This window comes from Hyposmocoma kahamanoa, unplaced genomic scaffold, assembly GCF_003589595.1.
Source record: "Hyposmocoma kahamanoa isolate Upper Pololo Valley unplaced genomic scaffold, ASM358959v1 68, whole genome shotgun sequence".
Lineage (NCBI taxonomy): Eukaryota > Metazoa > Arthropoda > Insecta > Lepidoptera > Cosmopterigidae > Hyposmocoma > Hyposmocoma kahamanoa.
Window position 1 is genome coordinate 3,779,048 of NW_020653856.1, and position 19,169 is coordinate 3,798,216.

At 36.7% G+C, this 19,169-nt stretch overlaps 1 protein-coding gene across 1 annotated transcript in view; it reads left to right on the forward strand.

Annotated features, from left to right (window-relative positions):
- Positions 1–19,169, forward strand: part of LOC113232270 — a 287,393-nt gene that overhangs the window by 226,814 nt on the left and 41,410 nt on the right. The window contains exons 2-3 of the mRNA XM_026466939.1: positions 9,745–9,953; positions 10,326–10,498. Of these exons, the coding sequence (XP_026322724.1) occupies positions 9,745–9,953; positions 10,326–10,498 (382 nt within the window). The remainder of the gene's footprint in view (positions 1–9,744; positions 9,954–10,325; positions 10,499–19,169) is intronic.

Consider the following 19,169-nt stretch of genomic DNA (forward strand, 5'->3'; position numbering starts at 1 on the left):
CAATACTGTCCATTTCATTATCGCAAATCGAGATTTTATCGACACACGATTGTGGCTCGATTTATTAAGAGCGTTATGATTTGACATAGTTGAAGCCCCAATAGGCAAGTGCGCCAGCTGTTACTAGCATTAATTAAAACTTAATTACAATAAGAAGAAGAAAATATAACAATAACAAGGGCACACACCACAAGAACATAACGTATTACATTCAAAATCAAAGTTAAATAATTATTTATTCCATAGGTAACATTTTTTACACTTGAAAACGTCATTTCTTTAAGCTACTGCTCGATGCAAGCGAACGGAAGTAAACGGATCACAATCAGTGACGAAGAGCAGGAATGCTCGTCTTAAAACATTAAGAAGAAAGTGACGACGGAACGAATCAAATTGAAAATGACGAGGCAAAGGAGAACGCTTCAAAATTTGAAAATAAGTGGCCAGAGCAAAGCTGATAAGAAGGCGGGATGACGATGGAGGAGGTCACATCGTCACAAACTCTCACAAGGAGCTCTACTGTTATTAAATGCCTTTACCCCTGTCTACTGACCCAAGAGATAGGGTTTTTCGGAGAGATTACAGACTCGACAGCAAGACTAGGGTACAACGGGCGTCCGGGCCAAGCCCTCCGCCAGTGATACGCCTTCGCTGAGGTTTGTGGTTAGCTGCAGAGACGGGCGTGTTTGTCTGCCCCGGTTGGGTGTGGCCGGGGCGTCTGTCTTGTGAGCAACTAGCGCGTCTTAATAGCGGTCTAGTTGAGGGCCTGAAGCGAGGAGACGCCATTAGGAGTTGCCCTATAAGTTGGAAGCTATGTCCGGACATTGTCGCAGGATACAGCGACTGGCATCCTCCGGTCCCTCCAGCCGCTTAGGTTATTGGGAACTGGAGAGACGTCGTTTTTCGGCGTCAGGAAGTGAGCGTGTCTTACAGCTCCGCCGCCAATGAGGAGATTTGGTAGTGGACTCAGAGTCGACGGCTTCGCGGTGGCAAACGCTAGTTGTGCAATATGCAACGGGAAGTGAGCATGCCTACAGCTCCAGTACCTATCTGGAAAACAAGGAGGGTGCTGTACGTGCACCCGGAGCGGGTCACCCGGAGCACTAACCTCTCGAAGATCCGGATGAAGTCAAGTTACAGAGTACCCTGTACACTGGTTGATTTGGGGTCAGAAACTGAACTTGGAAGGTTCCTGTGCGCGCACAGGTTATAGTGCCCTTCTCGTATACCCTAAGGGTCGGTAGGAAGGGTAGGTAATTATAAACAAAACTAACGTAGAAAGATATGGGGCTGTTGTTGTACCTGTAGTACATTAGCTTATTCTAATGGTACTTACATAACCGTTGTCTTTCATTGATATAATCTCAGTACAGAGTACTAAAAAAATCGACCTCAAAAGTACGTGGCATTACGTCTATTTGCTAAGTTTTATTGAAATATCCTTAATTTCGCCACTATACAGGACTTGACACTGGAGATAATAAAAATCGGTTCTCACTACTCAAAGTATATTGAGAGAAAAACGCCTTGAATTGGAGAAATAGCAAAATCAACCATTAAAGTAATTGCTCCTAAATTAAAGTTAGGCGCTATTTATAAAAATGAATCTTCATGCGTGAACAGCCACCCTTCGAGGTGGATGATTTTCTTCAAAATGAAATAGTACCACTAAGGAAGTATCCCCTTTCCAACAAAAAAAGAATCATGAAAATCGGTTCACAAATACCGGAGTTATCGCGTAACATACATACAAAAAAAAGAACATACAGACGAATTGGGAACCTTTTTTGAAGTCGGTTAAAAAAATATATAAATTTAAAACTAGGGCAGAAAAAGGAAATTTAAATTTATTTACCTGTGAAAGACAACATTGGGTGGTATTAGCATTCACTGACAGACAGCAGTCGGGCAGCACTGGTTTTCAGCCAGCCACAATCTTTGTAAACGCAATTAAATTACGTGCTTGTGAAATAACAACCTTAATTTCCTAATTTAAGAATGACATTAACTCGAGGACTTTGCTTTCAAAAAATTTACTTGATCCGAAAAAAATAGTTTCATTCAGTTAGTACAAAATAAGTTTAGAATTATGTGATTACTACGGGTGCTACAAAACAGCCGAATTAATTCTTAAGTCTATTTAACAAATTGATTCTTCCCTAACAGGCCATTATCTACTTTCAGGCAGTTACAGTCCACTTTCCTAAATTGAATATTCTTTTCGCAAACTCGTATATTTATATTTTATTTTTCTCTGTACAAAAGTATACATATTGTTATTTATTTATTGTTGTATACTGATCTATTTGTATGTATATCATTCGTCTAGCTACAGATATATTTTATTAGTACTTATTATGTAGTATATTTATAAAGAAATTATTTGTTTACACCCCTTTTGAATATCCCAAATTTTTATCCTAAGTTTGCCTGGAAGCAATTGCTACATAGCCGCCTGTTACACATTAACTTACTATGTTTATACGTAACTTACTGTTCTGTGTTGCCACTGTAATTTAAAGAGCAATAAATAGTATTTAATTCATTCAAACGTTATGAACGACCTAAGTGATACAACCTTAGACTGTAATTGATGTACATTGTTGTCAATCGTGACGAGCAATAAAATTTATGGATGTATAATTTTACAACACAATGATCATAATTATAATCATATCATTTATTGCTTTATGTGGTACAAAAGGTCTTAAAGCTATTATTACATTCCAACATAAACCCTGTAAGGGCACTGCAATTAACTTACTTCACTATACTTACATTAATACTAATAGGTACACATAAATTCATGCCAAACTTAACTTACTATACTGTACACATAATGTCATGTACTTTTATTATCGAAATACTCTTTTAGGTCACAGAAACAGTTCGAGAGCAAGTAACTTTTCAGAGCGTTTGCGAATATGTAATTATTTTCAATGTTTCTTATTCTAAGAGGTATTTCGTTATAGACTCTTATGACCATATTGTGTGTACCCGAGCTAGCAATTTCTAAATTTGTAAAAGAACCAATCAATTTGTTTCGCGGTCTCAAATTATGTACATATGGATTATCACTTCCTTGTCCAAACAAGTGCCTGTATTTTCTTACAAACTTACCAAATTCGGCATTTGTTGTTCGAAATTCGAAATTTTTAAAGATGAAATGTAATACGATCGTCACTTATGGGATCGTTGGCCAGCACAACGTCTACCTCCGGCAAACTCGCGTCAAAGCTCAATGCAAAACAAAGCTGTTTCGAATTGACTGTAGATTAAGTAAACATTTTTATTTCCGTTTTATTAAAACTTTTTAATCAGCTACCCCTTGCAATACTAGATAATAAATCTAAAAACGTATGGATGCGACTCGCATTTGATTATATTTTTTTCGATAATGAATTGAGATTTGACCTCACTATTGTAATCTGTCAAAACGGCCATCATAGCGTACCGATACTGTAAATTAAATACTCGCCTCCATTGACTTACAATTATATGGTCGTCGGGTCCGCGCTAAAAAGTGTCCGAACTTATAGGGCATTAAAATCGTATACAGAGCGTCATTCACGCTTTAGTCTTCGTTTGTTCGACTGACAGCGAAGCAAGCAAAATTAGACAGTACTGCGATGACATTACAATTTAAATTCAACGTTTTAGCTTTTTCATATTCCTTTACATGTCGTTTAAATAGGTTGACTTGGGACATTTTTTTCGTGGTTTTTGTATTAGACCCGTCGTCCATTTATTTGTAAGTCAATGCTCGCCTCAGAGCGCTGCGGATTCTGCACATGCGGATGTCCCGCAGGCCCATACGGTCCGTACGCACAGCTGTGAAACCAACCTTATACAGCAATGGTCTGAAAACACCTGTGCCTCTACCATGAGATTACAGTGACCGTTATTGCTAGCGATCGCATAAAATATTTGTACACAAAATGCTGTTTCTTCTTGTGACCGCTAAGGTCGTTGTATAATTTGCCATATAAAAAAAAAACTGTCACAGTAGTCTCATGCTAGAGGCACAGGTGTATCCAGCACATTATTATTATTTGGAGGAGAAAATTTTTAGAATAGAATAGAATCATTTCTTTCATACTATCAATGTCCAATATTACAATTAAAAATACATACATACAATACTAACGCAAACAATAATAATTAATATAAAATAACGTAGTATAATTACTGCTTGGCTAAATACAACGAAGTCAAGTAAAACAAAATTACAATTGTTTCAAAAGAAGCTCACTGTTAGAATTCATTACCCAATAAATGGAGCCTTAGGTATAAAACATTTCGACATTTGTTACACTTTACAGGTCTGTGGGTAGATGATTTCTCGTTGAGAGTTCGGTACAGGCAGCGGATTTTAGTTTTGCCACGTTTCACAACGCTCGGTCTCTGCCCGTACGTAGCTTATAAGTGCAGTTTAATTGTTTCAGAAAGCAGAAAAATTATTTCTATCCGACTGGACTGGACTACTTTTACCAACTGAGCTACGGATTGAGTCAAAAGATCTTACGACTTTCTCCATGTGCTTGTTGCTATCTTGTATTGGGTTTTTAAACGGCTTTCCTGCCATAGCGCCATCTGTGAGAAACTCATGAAAGTTTCTTCATTCAACCTTCTCACCTACCAGAAGACTGACAGAGACATCGCTATTATTAATTAAAGTAAATGTTTATTGATTTATATGCCAAATTAATAACAACCAACAATTTTATATATACATACATTATATGTATACATATTACACGTGCCTGTACAATACAATAGAGTCTCTCATACAATCTTATTCATTCTAAATACAAATTAAATTTACAAACTACCAAACCACAAAGCTCACACTACAAAGGCTCCACTCAAATTTGATTCTGCATTGAAACTGTTTATTGAATTATTTACAATGTGATAGTTACTTGCCTATAAGTTAAGACGTTAGATTAGTAACAAGGATTTTCAAGACTTTAGTTTTTCAGTAGCTAACTTCATCACTAATTACAGATTTCTTACCACGGTATAATTTCTTTTAATTTTTTTTGGATATTTCGGAACGGTTACATGCTCCATGATCACGGATCACTGGCCAGTCAGCCTACTGGCTGTCCTGCCTGCTACTGCAGATGACACCTTTAAGAACAGGCATACCCCATATATTATAAAGCCAGTCAACCCTCATGACCTTGGAGCATGTGAAGTTCCGAAGCAAAAATATCGGGAAAACAAAACGATTTCTTTTACCGGCTCTCCTTAGGACCTGGCAGAACTGCAGCTTATTGTTGAGTCAGATTCTTTTTGTTGATACAATACACTCAACACCCCGACACAATATCAACATTCTAGACTACTAGCTAGCCTTTTTCATTATCATTACTATCGTACCTATGTCATTAGCTTGTTTATAATGTACAAGGATTCAACAAATAACAAACGAGTTATCTATCTATCTAAATAATACAGTAAGTAAGAAACCTGTAATTAGTGAAACTTTGTTAGAATTGTAACGGTATCTAAAAAGCGAAGGGAGTTTTATCATTTATAGTGTAGTTCAGTCTATCCCTTGCTACGTAGGATGTTTAATGGTATGTATAAATCTTAACAACGAAACAAGGTTCCTCAAATAACATCCATTAAATTTAATCCCCTGGCAATTTAGCAGTATCCCACTTGCCCCGTCAGCAGAGGCCCTTATCTCTGATTAGAGAACAGAACGCGACAGTCACGTCGCACCAATTAGAAAACGGTTCCAAATTTGAATTAATTCGAAAATAGAATACTCCATCTTGAGTAGTGGATTTCATGTGCCCGTTGTTAAATTGGTGTTTATTGAAATTTCAACCATTGTTGCAATTGTTAAGTTGTATATTTGTTCGCTTTTTCCCACGTTTTGTCAGGGATTGTCAACCTTCTTCGACGTTTACGGTACGAAACATTTACAAAAATTGTTCGTAACTTAGACATTAAAGCATTCAAAGTTAGTGAAAATATGTACATCGTCACCATTGTAATTCGAACCATCGACATCGTTCTCCCCCTCGGCTACCGCTATGCATTGCAACTATTCTTATTTTTTTTATAATATTGCATGTAAAGTCGATACAATCTCAAATGACATTGGTTGATTCTGCATAACAGTGAAATCGTCGAATCAAACATTTTGGAAAAAATATATAGTAAGTAGTAAAATTCAGGATATACACTGATTAGTATACGCTGTGAAAATACGATGCCTAAAAATTTTCACGATAGAAAAACAAAACATAAACGTACCTCGATCTTTGACAAGAAAACCGCTGTTTTCAATAGAGGTACCTTACATATACTTAACAATGATATTTTTTTTTATATCAAGTGAACTATTCAATCGATTTGCAACATTTCACCTGTAACTTCGTGCAGACCACTTTTTAAAAAATTAAATTTATTAACAGTGCCTAGTATTTATATTTTGAGTGCCTGTACCTTCGTCAAGCAAAATTATTCACTGTTCAAACGACATGAACCTTTATATAACACGAGGTTTCCGGACAGACTTACTGTACCGGTCAACATAAAAAGAGAAGTCTATCGTCGTAACTGTTTACCTATGTGTGTCAAAATATATAATTCGCTACCGATTGATTTAAAAAATACGCCAAATACAATGTTCCGATATAGGTTATCCAAATGGTTGTCTAACTGTTGTTTTTACTCAATTGAAGAATTTTTTGACTACAAAAATAATTAGGTATTTGTTTAAATTTGACATTATTGAGACTTATTATTTTAAATGTATAAGATATTTTAATAATTATGATAGATATATAAATAGGGTGATAAATCTGTAATAGATTTCTCATAGATGGCGCTACGGCTAAAAAGTCGTTGAAAGACCAAGTACAAAGACACGACGCAAGCACATAGAAAAATTCGTGAGGTCCGTTGGTTCGTTCCGTGGCTTAGTTGGTATAGCGTCTGGCACAGTATGCAAGAAGACGTCGGTTCGAATCCGACCGGATCGAAGGAAATTTTTCTGAGTGTTTTTTCGGAGTGTTCGATCTTTGTATTAATAATTATAACAAACTAGTGGAGTAATTTCACAAAAAATAATTGAATATCAATTCAATAAAAATTTAATTGATAGATATACTCATTTTAAGGTAAATTTGCATGCTATTACTAGCTAAGTGTGAGAACCTGTTAATAGAAATATTATATATTAAGCCAACTAAGTACACCACACTTAATGCGAATAAATTATTATTATTATTAAATTATTTTTATTATTATTCAGAGCATGTATACTATACGATACACATTTTTCAAATGACTTTATTTTCGTCTATAAAAAAATAAATTCTAGACCCAAGCAAAATAACCCATATTAGTACGGGAAAAGCATAGGTTCGAGCTGAGGTTGCAACGAGTAAAAAATATCGATTTTGCTGTTTACAGCTTACGTTGTAAAAAATAAAATAAATAAAAATAAATAAAAATAAAAAGACATTTATTTATCCACAAAATACACATAAAACTAGTACAAATAAAAAAACAGCGACAACTAAAACAGAAATGTGAATAAAAAGGTTGAAGACTCAGCATTGCTGATTTTCAGTCTACACCTAAAACTATATCTATTCGCTTGCTACAACCGACCGGCAAACGGAGCACTAAATTGTGAAAAAAAGTCTATAAAGTGTTTAAAGTCTTTAGCCTTTAACATGTTAACCCATCAAAATGTAACCCCGTAACTTTAAAACGCTTCTAATTCTTCCAGAGCTCAATATTTTGCCTAAGTAACACAAGATCTATGTAAACTATTATTTATAAAGCGGTTGTAACTTTATTTCCTTCATAACATTGAAAGCATCTCGAGACATTTAACGACGTCTTGACAATGTTTTTTACATTTTCCGATAATATTAACTGAGGACTGACACAGAGTAAAATTATGCAACGATTTTGTTACTATAATATTGGTAGAAAAAAATCAAACGAAAACAAAGAGAACTTCCTTCAATTTGACTGCACTCGAAACAACGCCTGTTGCCGCAACATGGCTACAAAAATTATGAATATCATGGTATTAAAAACATGATATTCATAAAAAATTAAATATTATAATTTGATTAACTTTAAAACTCATAAAGTATCAAAAATTATTGAAATGGAAACGTGAATAGGTGTAATATTAAAAAAAAGAATTTATGAAGACCCTCGCTCAGAACGTCACAAATTCGAGGCCGGAACGTTTTCCCTTTGGGTGACTAAACTGTGACGGAAGTAGTTGGCAGGCTTTTGGTCACCGGAGGCTTTAGCAAAACGAACTGAAAGGCTCCGTAGTGACGAGTTTTACTTTTTTTTTTACAAGGTTTCTACTGCAAAAGACACAAAGCGTTGACTGGCCTTTGCGGATGTCGACTGCTTCGCTAGTGAAGTCTATAACAGACACATTTAACCCAATTTTTTGTTATAAAGGGTGTAAATGTAACAACATCGCTCGATCGCGATCCAGCCGGTGATCATCTCTCTCCTAGATTTAGGAGCTCTTGTCGATGTCATCATTCTGCCTGCATAGCTTTTTCTTTCACCCACTTTATACAACATAGCTTCAACAATTCTTTTAAGTCGGAGTTACTTATTCGCGGTCGTTTTCGTCCACACTTTCCTTCCACTTTTACTTCGATCAAGTTAATAAAATCGCCATGTTGTATAAGATGGCCCCTTATTACTTCCTCTTCGGTATTAACTAGTTCTTCAAGTTGCTGCCTATCATCGCCTTTGTTAGTGGGTCTTCATTATACCATAACGGTCTCTTTATACAGCGTATTCTTTCCCTTTGCCTCAAACACTACATCTCAACGTTAAAAAACTTTTTTATCCGAAACATAGTGGGATCTGGTTTTAACTCCATTTTTTATAGTTAAAATAAGTGAGCGTTTGATTTGCATGATGGAAAATGACGATAAGTCGACGATGGAACATGCACACCTATATAATGCCTATTCGCTCTCACATTGAAAAGTCTCTTGTAATAATAGCGTTCAGAACACAAATCTGCAGGCTGAGACTTCCACTTAAACGCTTCGTACAAATCTTGGCTATATGTTCCTTATAAGAGGAAAAATTAGTTCAGAGTTCAAAGTTCAGAAAAAAAGTAATAATCATGGTATACTGGTTCACCGCAATCTTGAACTGCGGGGACTGTTCAGGACACTACATCATTAGCGAAAGGTATCGGGTAGACAAAGGAGGTCTTCATTACGCGAATGAGCCAAAAATTCCTTTGAACATTTTCCCAAGGCATAACTCACGGCCTAATTTTCGTTTTTCCAAGCATCTCGCTGAGAGCCATTTCGTCCATTTGCATAATAAAAGACGATGTAAACGAGCGAAGATTGTGTTAGTTCGAATTTTTTGTGATTGAATTTTTTTTTCAAATGATCTTTCCAAATTATAAGACTACGTAAAATTGACCTATTTTCTTGAAGTGAAATATATTCTTAAATGGACTCTGCTAAAATAAATTTAAAAGTATCGCTAAAGAAGGACTCAGCTTTATTGAACCCTTTTAAAAAAAACTTGACGTAGTTTACTTTAATAAGGTTTGGCCTGAAGATTATTTACGGATGTAAATGAGTACTCTGATATTAAAACATCGAAACAACCCAAAATTTCAAATACCGTTTTTAGGTTTTTATTATTTTAAAATATTACGTCATTATAACACAAAATTAACCAAATCCTTTTCTTTCTTTTCAGACTGCGTCCACCTGCAACTTTACAAGGACCTGAAAGAAAGACAGAAGAACGGACAAACGAAAGCTTCGCTCTCCCTCCAGCAATACCTGGGCTTTGAGTCTGGATTCACTGTGGACAAAGAATCCAACACGCTAGCCATTTTGTGTGAAGACGTCGTTCCTGTACTTGCCTTTGACACAAGAGAAGTTCTGATAAATTGGCGGGTTAAGGTAAGAATTCAACTTGTTATCGTATATCTATAAATATATATCATTCATATACCTGAGTCTACTTTCTCGGAGATTGACAGAGAAGATCTTTGATTATGCTGTTTTAAAGATCTTCTCTGTCAATCTCCGCTGCTTATGCTGTCTAATTAGTCTGAACCCTAGTAGATTTCATTGACACTCGAAAAACTTAACGACCACACTTAGACGTATTATATTCTGTTTAGTCTTTATCATACAACTACTTTTTCTTACTGCATACAAAGGCATTTTTTAAATTTTTCTCTTCTCCACCTTGATAATGATCATATGATCGAAATCTTTCACGGTGTGATTTACTCCCACATTTTTTAATACTCGCGACTTCGTTTCTAGGTGCAACACAACCTAGGCAGCAGCAAGGAATTTGCAGCGGTCATCATATCATCACCACCAGCCATCAATATCAAGCCTGGTCCAGTGCGGCTGCACGCTTGTGGGCCTCGATTGGCGTTGTGTGCTTCAAGACCTCCTGAAGTGCTGGCACTTTGGGAAGTGAAGCTGTTGAGGTAGGTGCAATCACCGACAATCGGGTTTAACTGAAATGTTTTTTGTAAAGTTTCTTCTGTATTTCTAAACTTTTCATAAGCATCTAAATTACCCGTAGGCTCATAAATAATTTTCTTTTCTTAGATTATTTTAAATTTGTAACAATGATGAAGCTTTGGTATAAGAAATTCGATCACGTTAGACAAGAGAGCTATGACAGAACGCTCCCTCCCAAATAATAACAAAATCAACTAGGTAATTTCAGAAAATTTTACCAAATTATGTCCCTTCATCTCCATTCTCATAAAATTGAATTAAATGGTAATAAAACACTGTTCTTATCTTTCCGGGAGATGACAAAAACCAGATATCTCGTCCAATTTAAATGTCAAAGTTAAGCCGTGGAAACAACTAGGTCAAACAGTTAAACAGCTAAGCCGCGGAGTTTTATATTTTGGAGAAGTTTACGCGAATCCTGGGGATAAATTATTGACGCCATTTTTCATGGTAGCTAGAGATGGGTATGATGAATGGAAAGCATGACATTAAACGAATTGTTAACTCGAAACAATTCAATGTAATCTCGAATGGTAGCCGTGGATTTATTATGCTATTGTTCTGAAACACATTGATCATTTTTTTAACGCGTTATAATTCCATGGTATCTGTATTGTTTTTAACATTTAAACCTCGTCTTCTGATGTATAGCAGAAGAATGGATATATTATATTTTGTAGAATTTGTCATGTTTATTATTAGGTGTTAAGCTCTGTCATCATCATCATCAACCTATTTATACGTCCCACTGAAGAGCACGGGTTTCCTCTCAGGCGATGGATTAGGACTTATCCGCCACGCTGGCCCGATGTGGGTTGGGGACTTTACACGTTTTCCGAGGGTTGTGAACCTTCTTTGACGTGAAGGTTTTATCACGATTTTTCCCTTCACCGCACATAAATTCCAAAAAACTCACGAGGTGCGGGCCCAGATTCGAACCCACGGTCTCTGCTTGAGAGGCAGTGGGACAAACCATTAGGCTATCCCGACTTAGAGCGATCTATTTATATATTTCTATTTTTGTGCCAAAATAAATCCGTTCAATTATTATTAAAAGTCATGAAACAACCAACCAATAAGGTCTGTACTAGTTTAACGAACGATATTAAGGCAAATATAACACTAGCTGTGCCTTCAAAATTGGTTTCATTATGAAGTTTAAGATGTCTTATTAAGTTACCATTAAAAACAACAAAATATAATATTTGTAAGGGTCAACTAAGCTTGATGTTTGTTTTTATTGAAATATATTTTATTGTGCACTTTATAAATAAATATAAGACAACAACACATACTTTGCTCTGATTCCAAACTCAGACTACTTGACAGTTGACTCTTTCATTGTCCCTGTCTGAGCCCTTTTTAGTTAAATGCCTAGACTGCTCGTCTATTCGTCTATCGTTTGTCAATTAAATTCTAAATAAATACGTTCACCAATACCCTGTCTCTATTACGTCTTCGAGATAAGCATTATACTTAGTAACGTAACCTATCAACGTCTTCGACTCTTCCAAGCGCGTTAAGTTCAGAAATGTTACAGATAAGTTACGCTTAAGTTGCGAGTTTAACTTATTGAACTCTTTCGCGTTGGAATGCTTTGAATATTTCTTTTTGAAAAACAAGAAATATTCAAAGTATTCCAACGCGAAAGAGTTAAATAACTAGCTGTACCTAGTTAATCTAGATTATTTTCATAATATACAAGTAAGGTACAATAAAAGTAAGAGTAGGATTAAATAATATAAATAACATTGGGTCCCCGCGGCAAGGTTCCCAAAATGCTAGCAGCGTTCCCCCTTTACACGGCAATGCTAATGCGCTGGGCAAGTTAGCTACCGGCTCTTGGATTTCCCAGACAGTCCATTAATTTTTTGGATAATATTTGGTACAGAAGAAGGGCACCGGAACCCCACGGGCCAAGGATTTCGACTCCAAATGCTGTAACTTGGAGCTGAAATCATGGTACTTATTTCTTTTTAGCTCAACTGCGCAGCCAGTCCTCTTGCTGGTGTGCTGGGAATGGGATGGGGCAAGCGTGTCGGCACACGTGGCGTCCCACACCCTTTATAGGTTTCTTTGAAATTTAACGTCGGTATTTAGAAAATAGAAACGATCCGCATGTCAAGCGAGCTGTGGGCAAGGACCACCATAGAGTGGATCCCACCAAGACGTGAAAGATCCAAAAAGAGCGTGACGAGTCGGGTGCTTTTAGGAGATCTTGATTTGTAGAAAAAGGAGGCATTTGCCCTGCAGTGAAAAATGAACTTAATTTTAGTTTAGTTAATAAGTATAACGTCACGCATTTTGAGTAAATAAATAAATCCTTCAATGCTGGTTACAAAGATTTGTGTCCACGTTGTTCGAAAATATTGACATTATTATAAAAAGTTGAAGACGCGAAGCGATTTATTGCAAGCCGGTATTTTCTCGTTAGTCTAGCCTTTTCAGGTATCGAAGCGCGATGGACCATTAATTCCCCATTTATTATCGTGTTAAAACGAAATCGTGTAGATCAAATCGTGTGAACCAGGGGATGAATCCGGGATTGCGCACTTTCCGGTAACCGATTTCAAAAAAACTTGACAAATAGATGTAATTCCACGTCGGTTTTTTTAGTACTTTTTTCCAATAAAAAAGAATTTTCAGAGTTATCGCGTAACGTACATACAAAAAAAACACACAGAATTGAGAACCGCCTCGTTTTTTTGAAGTCGGTTAAAATATGTATAGCACACGTTTTCTGTTACATGGAATAACGTATTATTATTTTGAGTAACGTTACCCAGAGTTGAAACTAACAATTGGGTCTCGCTTCATTCCCTTGTGTCTTCTCGTACTTGGTTCCATTCTTTCAGCGACGTAATTTCATCAGCGCGGTTGTTTGCTCCTGTCTGTTATTACGTTACCGTTTGTATTGTTTTATTCTACGTTTGTTTTCTTTTTGTTCTGCTACTTCATAGAATGAACGAAACATGTTTGTTTTTATGTATATTTTATGAAAGTAATTTGTTCGGGCATTGGAAACGTACATTTTCTATGTCAAAAGTTACTTGATTTAAAAGAAGTAACTTTAATATGAAATCAGTTATGGTTATGTGCTTTTCATTCCTGTACAATGCATCTTATATTATAATGATAACGTATACATTGCCTCTTAATTGAGTATGTGACTCTCTGAAGACGCCTTTAACAGGACTTTTAGCAGCAGTAGAGCTTATTGCGACAGAGTTCGTCCAGGTAAGTACTGCCAGTTTACCAATTTCTGCTGCCAAGCAGTAAAGTGAGCGTTATTACGTTCTGGTTTTGAAAGGGTGCTGGTGAAATTACAGGCACATGGTACTTGTCAACTTATGTCTCTTTGCGATTTAAATTTCCGTGTGACACTGCACCAGTACTAGACAGGCGTGTGGCTTACCACCAGGCAGAACAACGATAGACGACTCGTTCGTCCTGTCACTTGGCACCATAAGAAAAATACTTCATATCACGATGTGGCTCAAACGATTGATACTTAAGATTTAAATTCAACTATATCACTTATGATAAGAACAGTCCAAAATGACAAAACTGGACGTGCTCTTGACTGTACAATAAAATGTCCGGATTAACACATAAATACACATATAGAAATTTCTTTCTTTCATTTATTATCTCTTTCTATATCTAAAACAAAGTAAACCTACGACTATTAGGAACCAAATGATTCTGTATAGCCCGCCCGTTTTAGTAGAACAAAGGCGAGTCCACAAATCATGTCGGTAATAACCTGACAGCGGCCTAATAATACGCGTAAGAAATTAATAACCACCCTGTATTATAGAGCAAGGAAATGTATTATAATTTTGATAGAGGAGTGAGATAGCCTTGTCAGGAAAATATTGATAGTGTGCTCTGTGGATGACCACTCCGGCTATCGAGAAGCACAGCAGTCCTTTTTACGTTCTTATATTTCTAATATTGATTGTATTGACAATCACGATGTTTTCACATAGCCATCGAAACAATGATCTCATTGCAAACCAAATTACCCGATTGCATAATTTTACGAAATGCAGCCATTAAGTGACCAGCTCGATTATAATTTAACATCACTGGATTACTTTTTATGGAGTTGTGTAAAAGACAGAGTCTATACGGAGCCAATCGAATCGATTGCAGCCATAAAACTCAAAATTCGTGAAGCGATTAATAAACCCACCATTTTGTCAAAAAGTGATTAAAAACTTTAATGAAAGAATCGACATCTGTAACTGTGGTCGTGGTGGACATTTTGTCAGATTTCATTCATAATTTACAAACCCTACTTTTTTAATACAATAAAAATTTGAATCATTGTCATTTAATATTATTGTTTTATTTTGATCGACAAAACAAAGTTCTAGTTGAAAAACCCTATACAAGAAATCTATGGTATAACAAAGTAGTGTCGAAATTTCACAAAAATAATTACTTTAAAAACTTTAATAGCAGAAGAGCGCCTTGTGAAAGAGTTCTTCACGGGAACTGCTGCCACCTTCCTTATTTCTGCCGCCAAGCTGTAATGTGAGCATTACTGCGTTCCGGTTTAGAAGGGTAGGAAGCTGGTGAAATTACAGGCATATGGGACTTGCCAACTTATGTCTCATGGTGACGAACATAGTGGCACTGCAATTGTAATGGACTAGCGTGTCGCTTACCACCAGGCGTCGCCGTCACTTGCAATTATAAACCATGTTGTTAAAACAGCGTGATATCCAGTAAAATCAATATTGATAAAACGACATCTCTTGTCAACCTCTGATAGCTGTAAAGATACTTAGATTTTACGTACATTTTATAACCCACACGCACACTCAACATAGCCCTGCATTAAGGAAACGCTATGTCGCGGGTGCCATGAACACACACTTAACTGCCTCCGTGGCCGTAACCGGTGGTGTGAACCGTACCATGCCGAACTGCCACGCAGAGGTCCCAGGTTCTATTCCCGGGCCGGGAGAAAATTTGTATGGCTTATATTTCTCTCGTGAGTTTGGGTGTAATTTGTGGTTGTCTATGTGTGGCATTCGCGACACAGGGTTTCCCTAGTGCGGGGTTATGTTGAGTATGTGCGTGTGCGTTATAGACAACACGAGAGAAATAAATGTAGGCCATACAAATATTTCTCTCCATACCCGGGAATCGAACCTTGAACCTAGTCGTGGCAGTCCGGCATGGTAACCGTTCGGCCACGATGACAGTTGAACTTGTAAGGTAGTAAAGTAAAACTTTCATAGATTTCTCACAAGTGGTCTCACAGATGCTTGATATCCGCTCACGCGATACATGCAGCCGTAGACGCATACCACACCTAGAGGTGCCGGTGATGATTTTATACCGATTTATCGGATATCGAAGTTATAACAGGTAAAATAACTAATAGTAATTGCTATTTCGATAACTACTCTAGCAAACCATAAAGTTTTTAATGCCTGTGTCCGTCATTTAAAAAAAATAAACAACTTCAAACATACGTCACGACAATCGTGAGTGTTATTGTTTGGGCTGGTGATTTCGGTGTTTATTTATTGAAAACACACCGTAAGTAGCGTTTTTTAAGTTTACCCTGAATGTAAATGTTTATAAACTATACTTTAAGGAGTAATTTCATGGTAAACGTTAGAACCACTCAAACGGAATATTATCATATTTATCCAAGTACATCAAAAATGTCATTAGTGCTTTTTAAGTGCAGGATTTATACTGCATTTTATTTAAGATGTTTTTGTTGTAGTACGGAGGGTATTTATTTAGCAATGCAGAATAATAATTTTTATTTATAAAAAATTGTAATTAAACTGAATCCTTTTCTAATTTGCGAAACCAAATAGCGGCGATTTTGCGGTAGGATGACCGCATCGCGTGAGCGGCTAACAATCAAGTAACGAGGCTTATATAATAAGTCAAACATCTAGTGGTAAACGACACGACAGCTGTTGTAGTGCCAGTCAGGCCAGGCATTGCCACACACAATGTGATGGGTGCTCACATTCATAAACCTTACCCTCCAAAACCGGAAGAAATAGGTAAAATGGCAGTACTTCCCTGGACAAGCTCTTTCACAAAGAGCTCTACTGCTTTTAAATAATTAATGAAATGCAATACAACAAAAACGGAAAATACAAATTATACATTCCTATGTATTCCTGTGGTGCACCTAGCCGCCGCTAATATACCACAGTAATACCTAGGAGCACGCTTATAGTTTACAAACCCGATAATTAAAGTACGGAATACCTTTTTCTAGCTCCACGATATATTCGCTCTACGGCGGACATCATTTGATAGTTGGTATCGAATAGCGAAAAATAAATTGCTTTTCGACGACGATTACACGCTGTGTTAGGGGGACCTTATGTGTTATGTCGCCTTATTTACTTTTATAGAACGAAGCATGTGGTTACTGTTTGTTGGATAGAAGTATGTAATGCAAATTTTTCTGGAAAAATGTCATTAACAGTCCAGAATTTGTTATTTCTTTTTAAATTTGAAACTAAAACCAATAGTTATTAAGACTTCATAGTGTTTGAAATTATGAACGCCTGAGTTTTGGCGACAACGGTTCTGATTGTACTCGAGACGGAAGCATAGATTACTTAATAGTTACTACGTAACAGATACGCCACTCTCATACAAAATCGAAAATACCTACGCTATAATAGCCTATAATGACACCAGGCGCTCACTACAAGGAAAAAGGAGCCCAAGCACGCGCTCAGAGAAGTGAAAATAACGTTTCCCGCCATGTGCAGTCATACGGAACCGAATGCTGGGGAATTGTACAATGATTGTAATGTAAATTAAAGACTTGTCTAAGCGCTTGCACTGTCACTCATCGCGTAACCTCGAGCGAGTGACGGAACCTTGAATTAAGGCACTTCCATCACTTTTTTCTTCCGTCCAGGAGTAAGAGTCTCTGAAGGCGGGAGAAAGGTAGATGGTACTCTTTTGCACTTGCCTGGGCTGGCTACTTGCTAGTTTTAAAAATGGCATCATGTCTCCAAGAAGCATAATATATCCTCCGATATTCCAAGTGCTTTCCCTTCGTGTTTCAAAGCTATGGGACGCCCTTGTACTTATGTGTTACTGTCAACGTCTATACAACCCGTTTCCATAATTAAATGACTTAAGTATTATGAATGTATGAACCGCCCCTTAACTTAAATGCAAAGATCCGCTTTCTTCGTGTGTCGTAACTAAGTGACAAACCTGTAGAAACTTTACGCGTAAAAGGGGTACTTCCCGAAATATATACGACTATAAAAAAACACGCGCAAGCGAGTTGACAGCAAATTGCCTGTGACAACAAATGTACGGGGCGTAACATTCACAAATCATCGCTGATATTGTTTACTGTACACAGGTTATACTTAACAGTATGTTTACTATACACGGCCTATATTTTTTATGTTAACAAATGACTTACAAAATAAGTTGTATGCCACACACCTAACCATAAATGTCGTAGTGCGAAATTCTGAACTACCAAGATCGACAGCAATTAATGCTCTGACCACCAAGTAAGATGGTCCCGGATTCGACTTCCCAAGAACCAATTTCAAAAGATAACTGTATTGTATTACTTCCGCGAGTGAACGGTCTTCAAATTCTTCAAATACTTCGATTATGTTCTTCAAAGTCACAGACGGAAACTCAATATTAAAATTTTACAATTAAGATATCAAATGACTGGATGAACAAGGCTTACGCTCCTGGTAAGTAAGTGACACGTCGTGTTAATGGGAAGAGAAATCTGAGAATATAGAGAGCTCAGTAAAGGAACCAGGATTTGAGTCCCTTCTTGCTACCCGGATCTTCTAATAATTCGTACGCTCATATAGGTTGAAAATCCTCATCTCGCGGAACGGTGTCCAGAAGTCGACTTGAGTCGAGTCCCTTCTGGGAACAACTGCCCGGATCTTCCGCATATAGAGTGAAATTGTATTGGCGACATACAAGATGAAAATAAAAATCTTCTGAACCATCTGGAGTTTCACTTGGCTTGTTTTGGTAACCTCATCCAACGGACGAAAGAACCTCCCTCCTTTACAAATATTATTTATTGCCCATTAAACATTACACGATTTCATTTGGGATTAGGAATATCCTTCTTCACATTATGTAAACATACGTTTGGCCACCTCTTACCTGATGATCGTACAAGTTACATGATCTAGATTATATGTAGAAATACATACGTTCACACACTTTCTACCACGTGTATCTCCCAATGGTATAGAAAGAGATCAAAGTGCTTTAACCTTTTCCTTCTTGAAAATACTCTTGTTCTTGATTCTTCCTTCTTTAAAGTTCCTTTTTTAAGGATATATTTTTCCACGTTTGCTCTATAAATGTTAACTTATTAATGCAATAACATCCACCATTTCCATATGACCACAAAAATCTATATACCCTAAAGTTGAATTGCTACGTTAACGTAAGCTGTGTTGAAATTTGTCACGTATTATATTAGTTTTTTAGCTATACATTTTTAGATTGCTGCTAATACATGACACACTTTACTCTGTTGTTTATGATATTAAGGTACTTTAGTGATAAAGCAATGTATCACGTCAGATTGACTAATTACTTTTTAATTTAGCTTCTCTAGTAAAA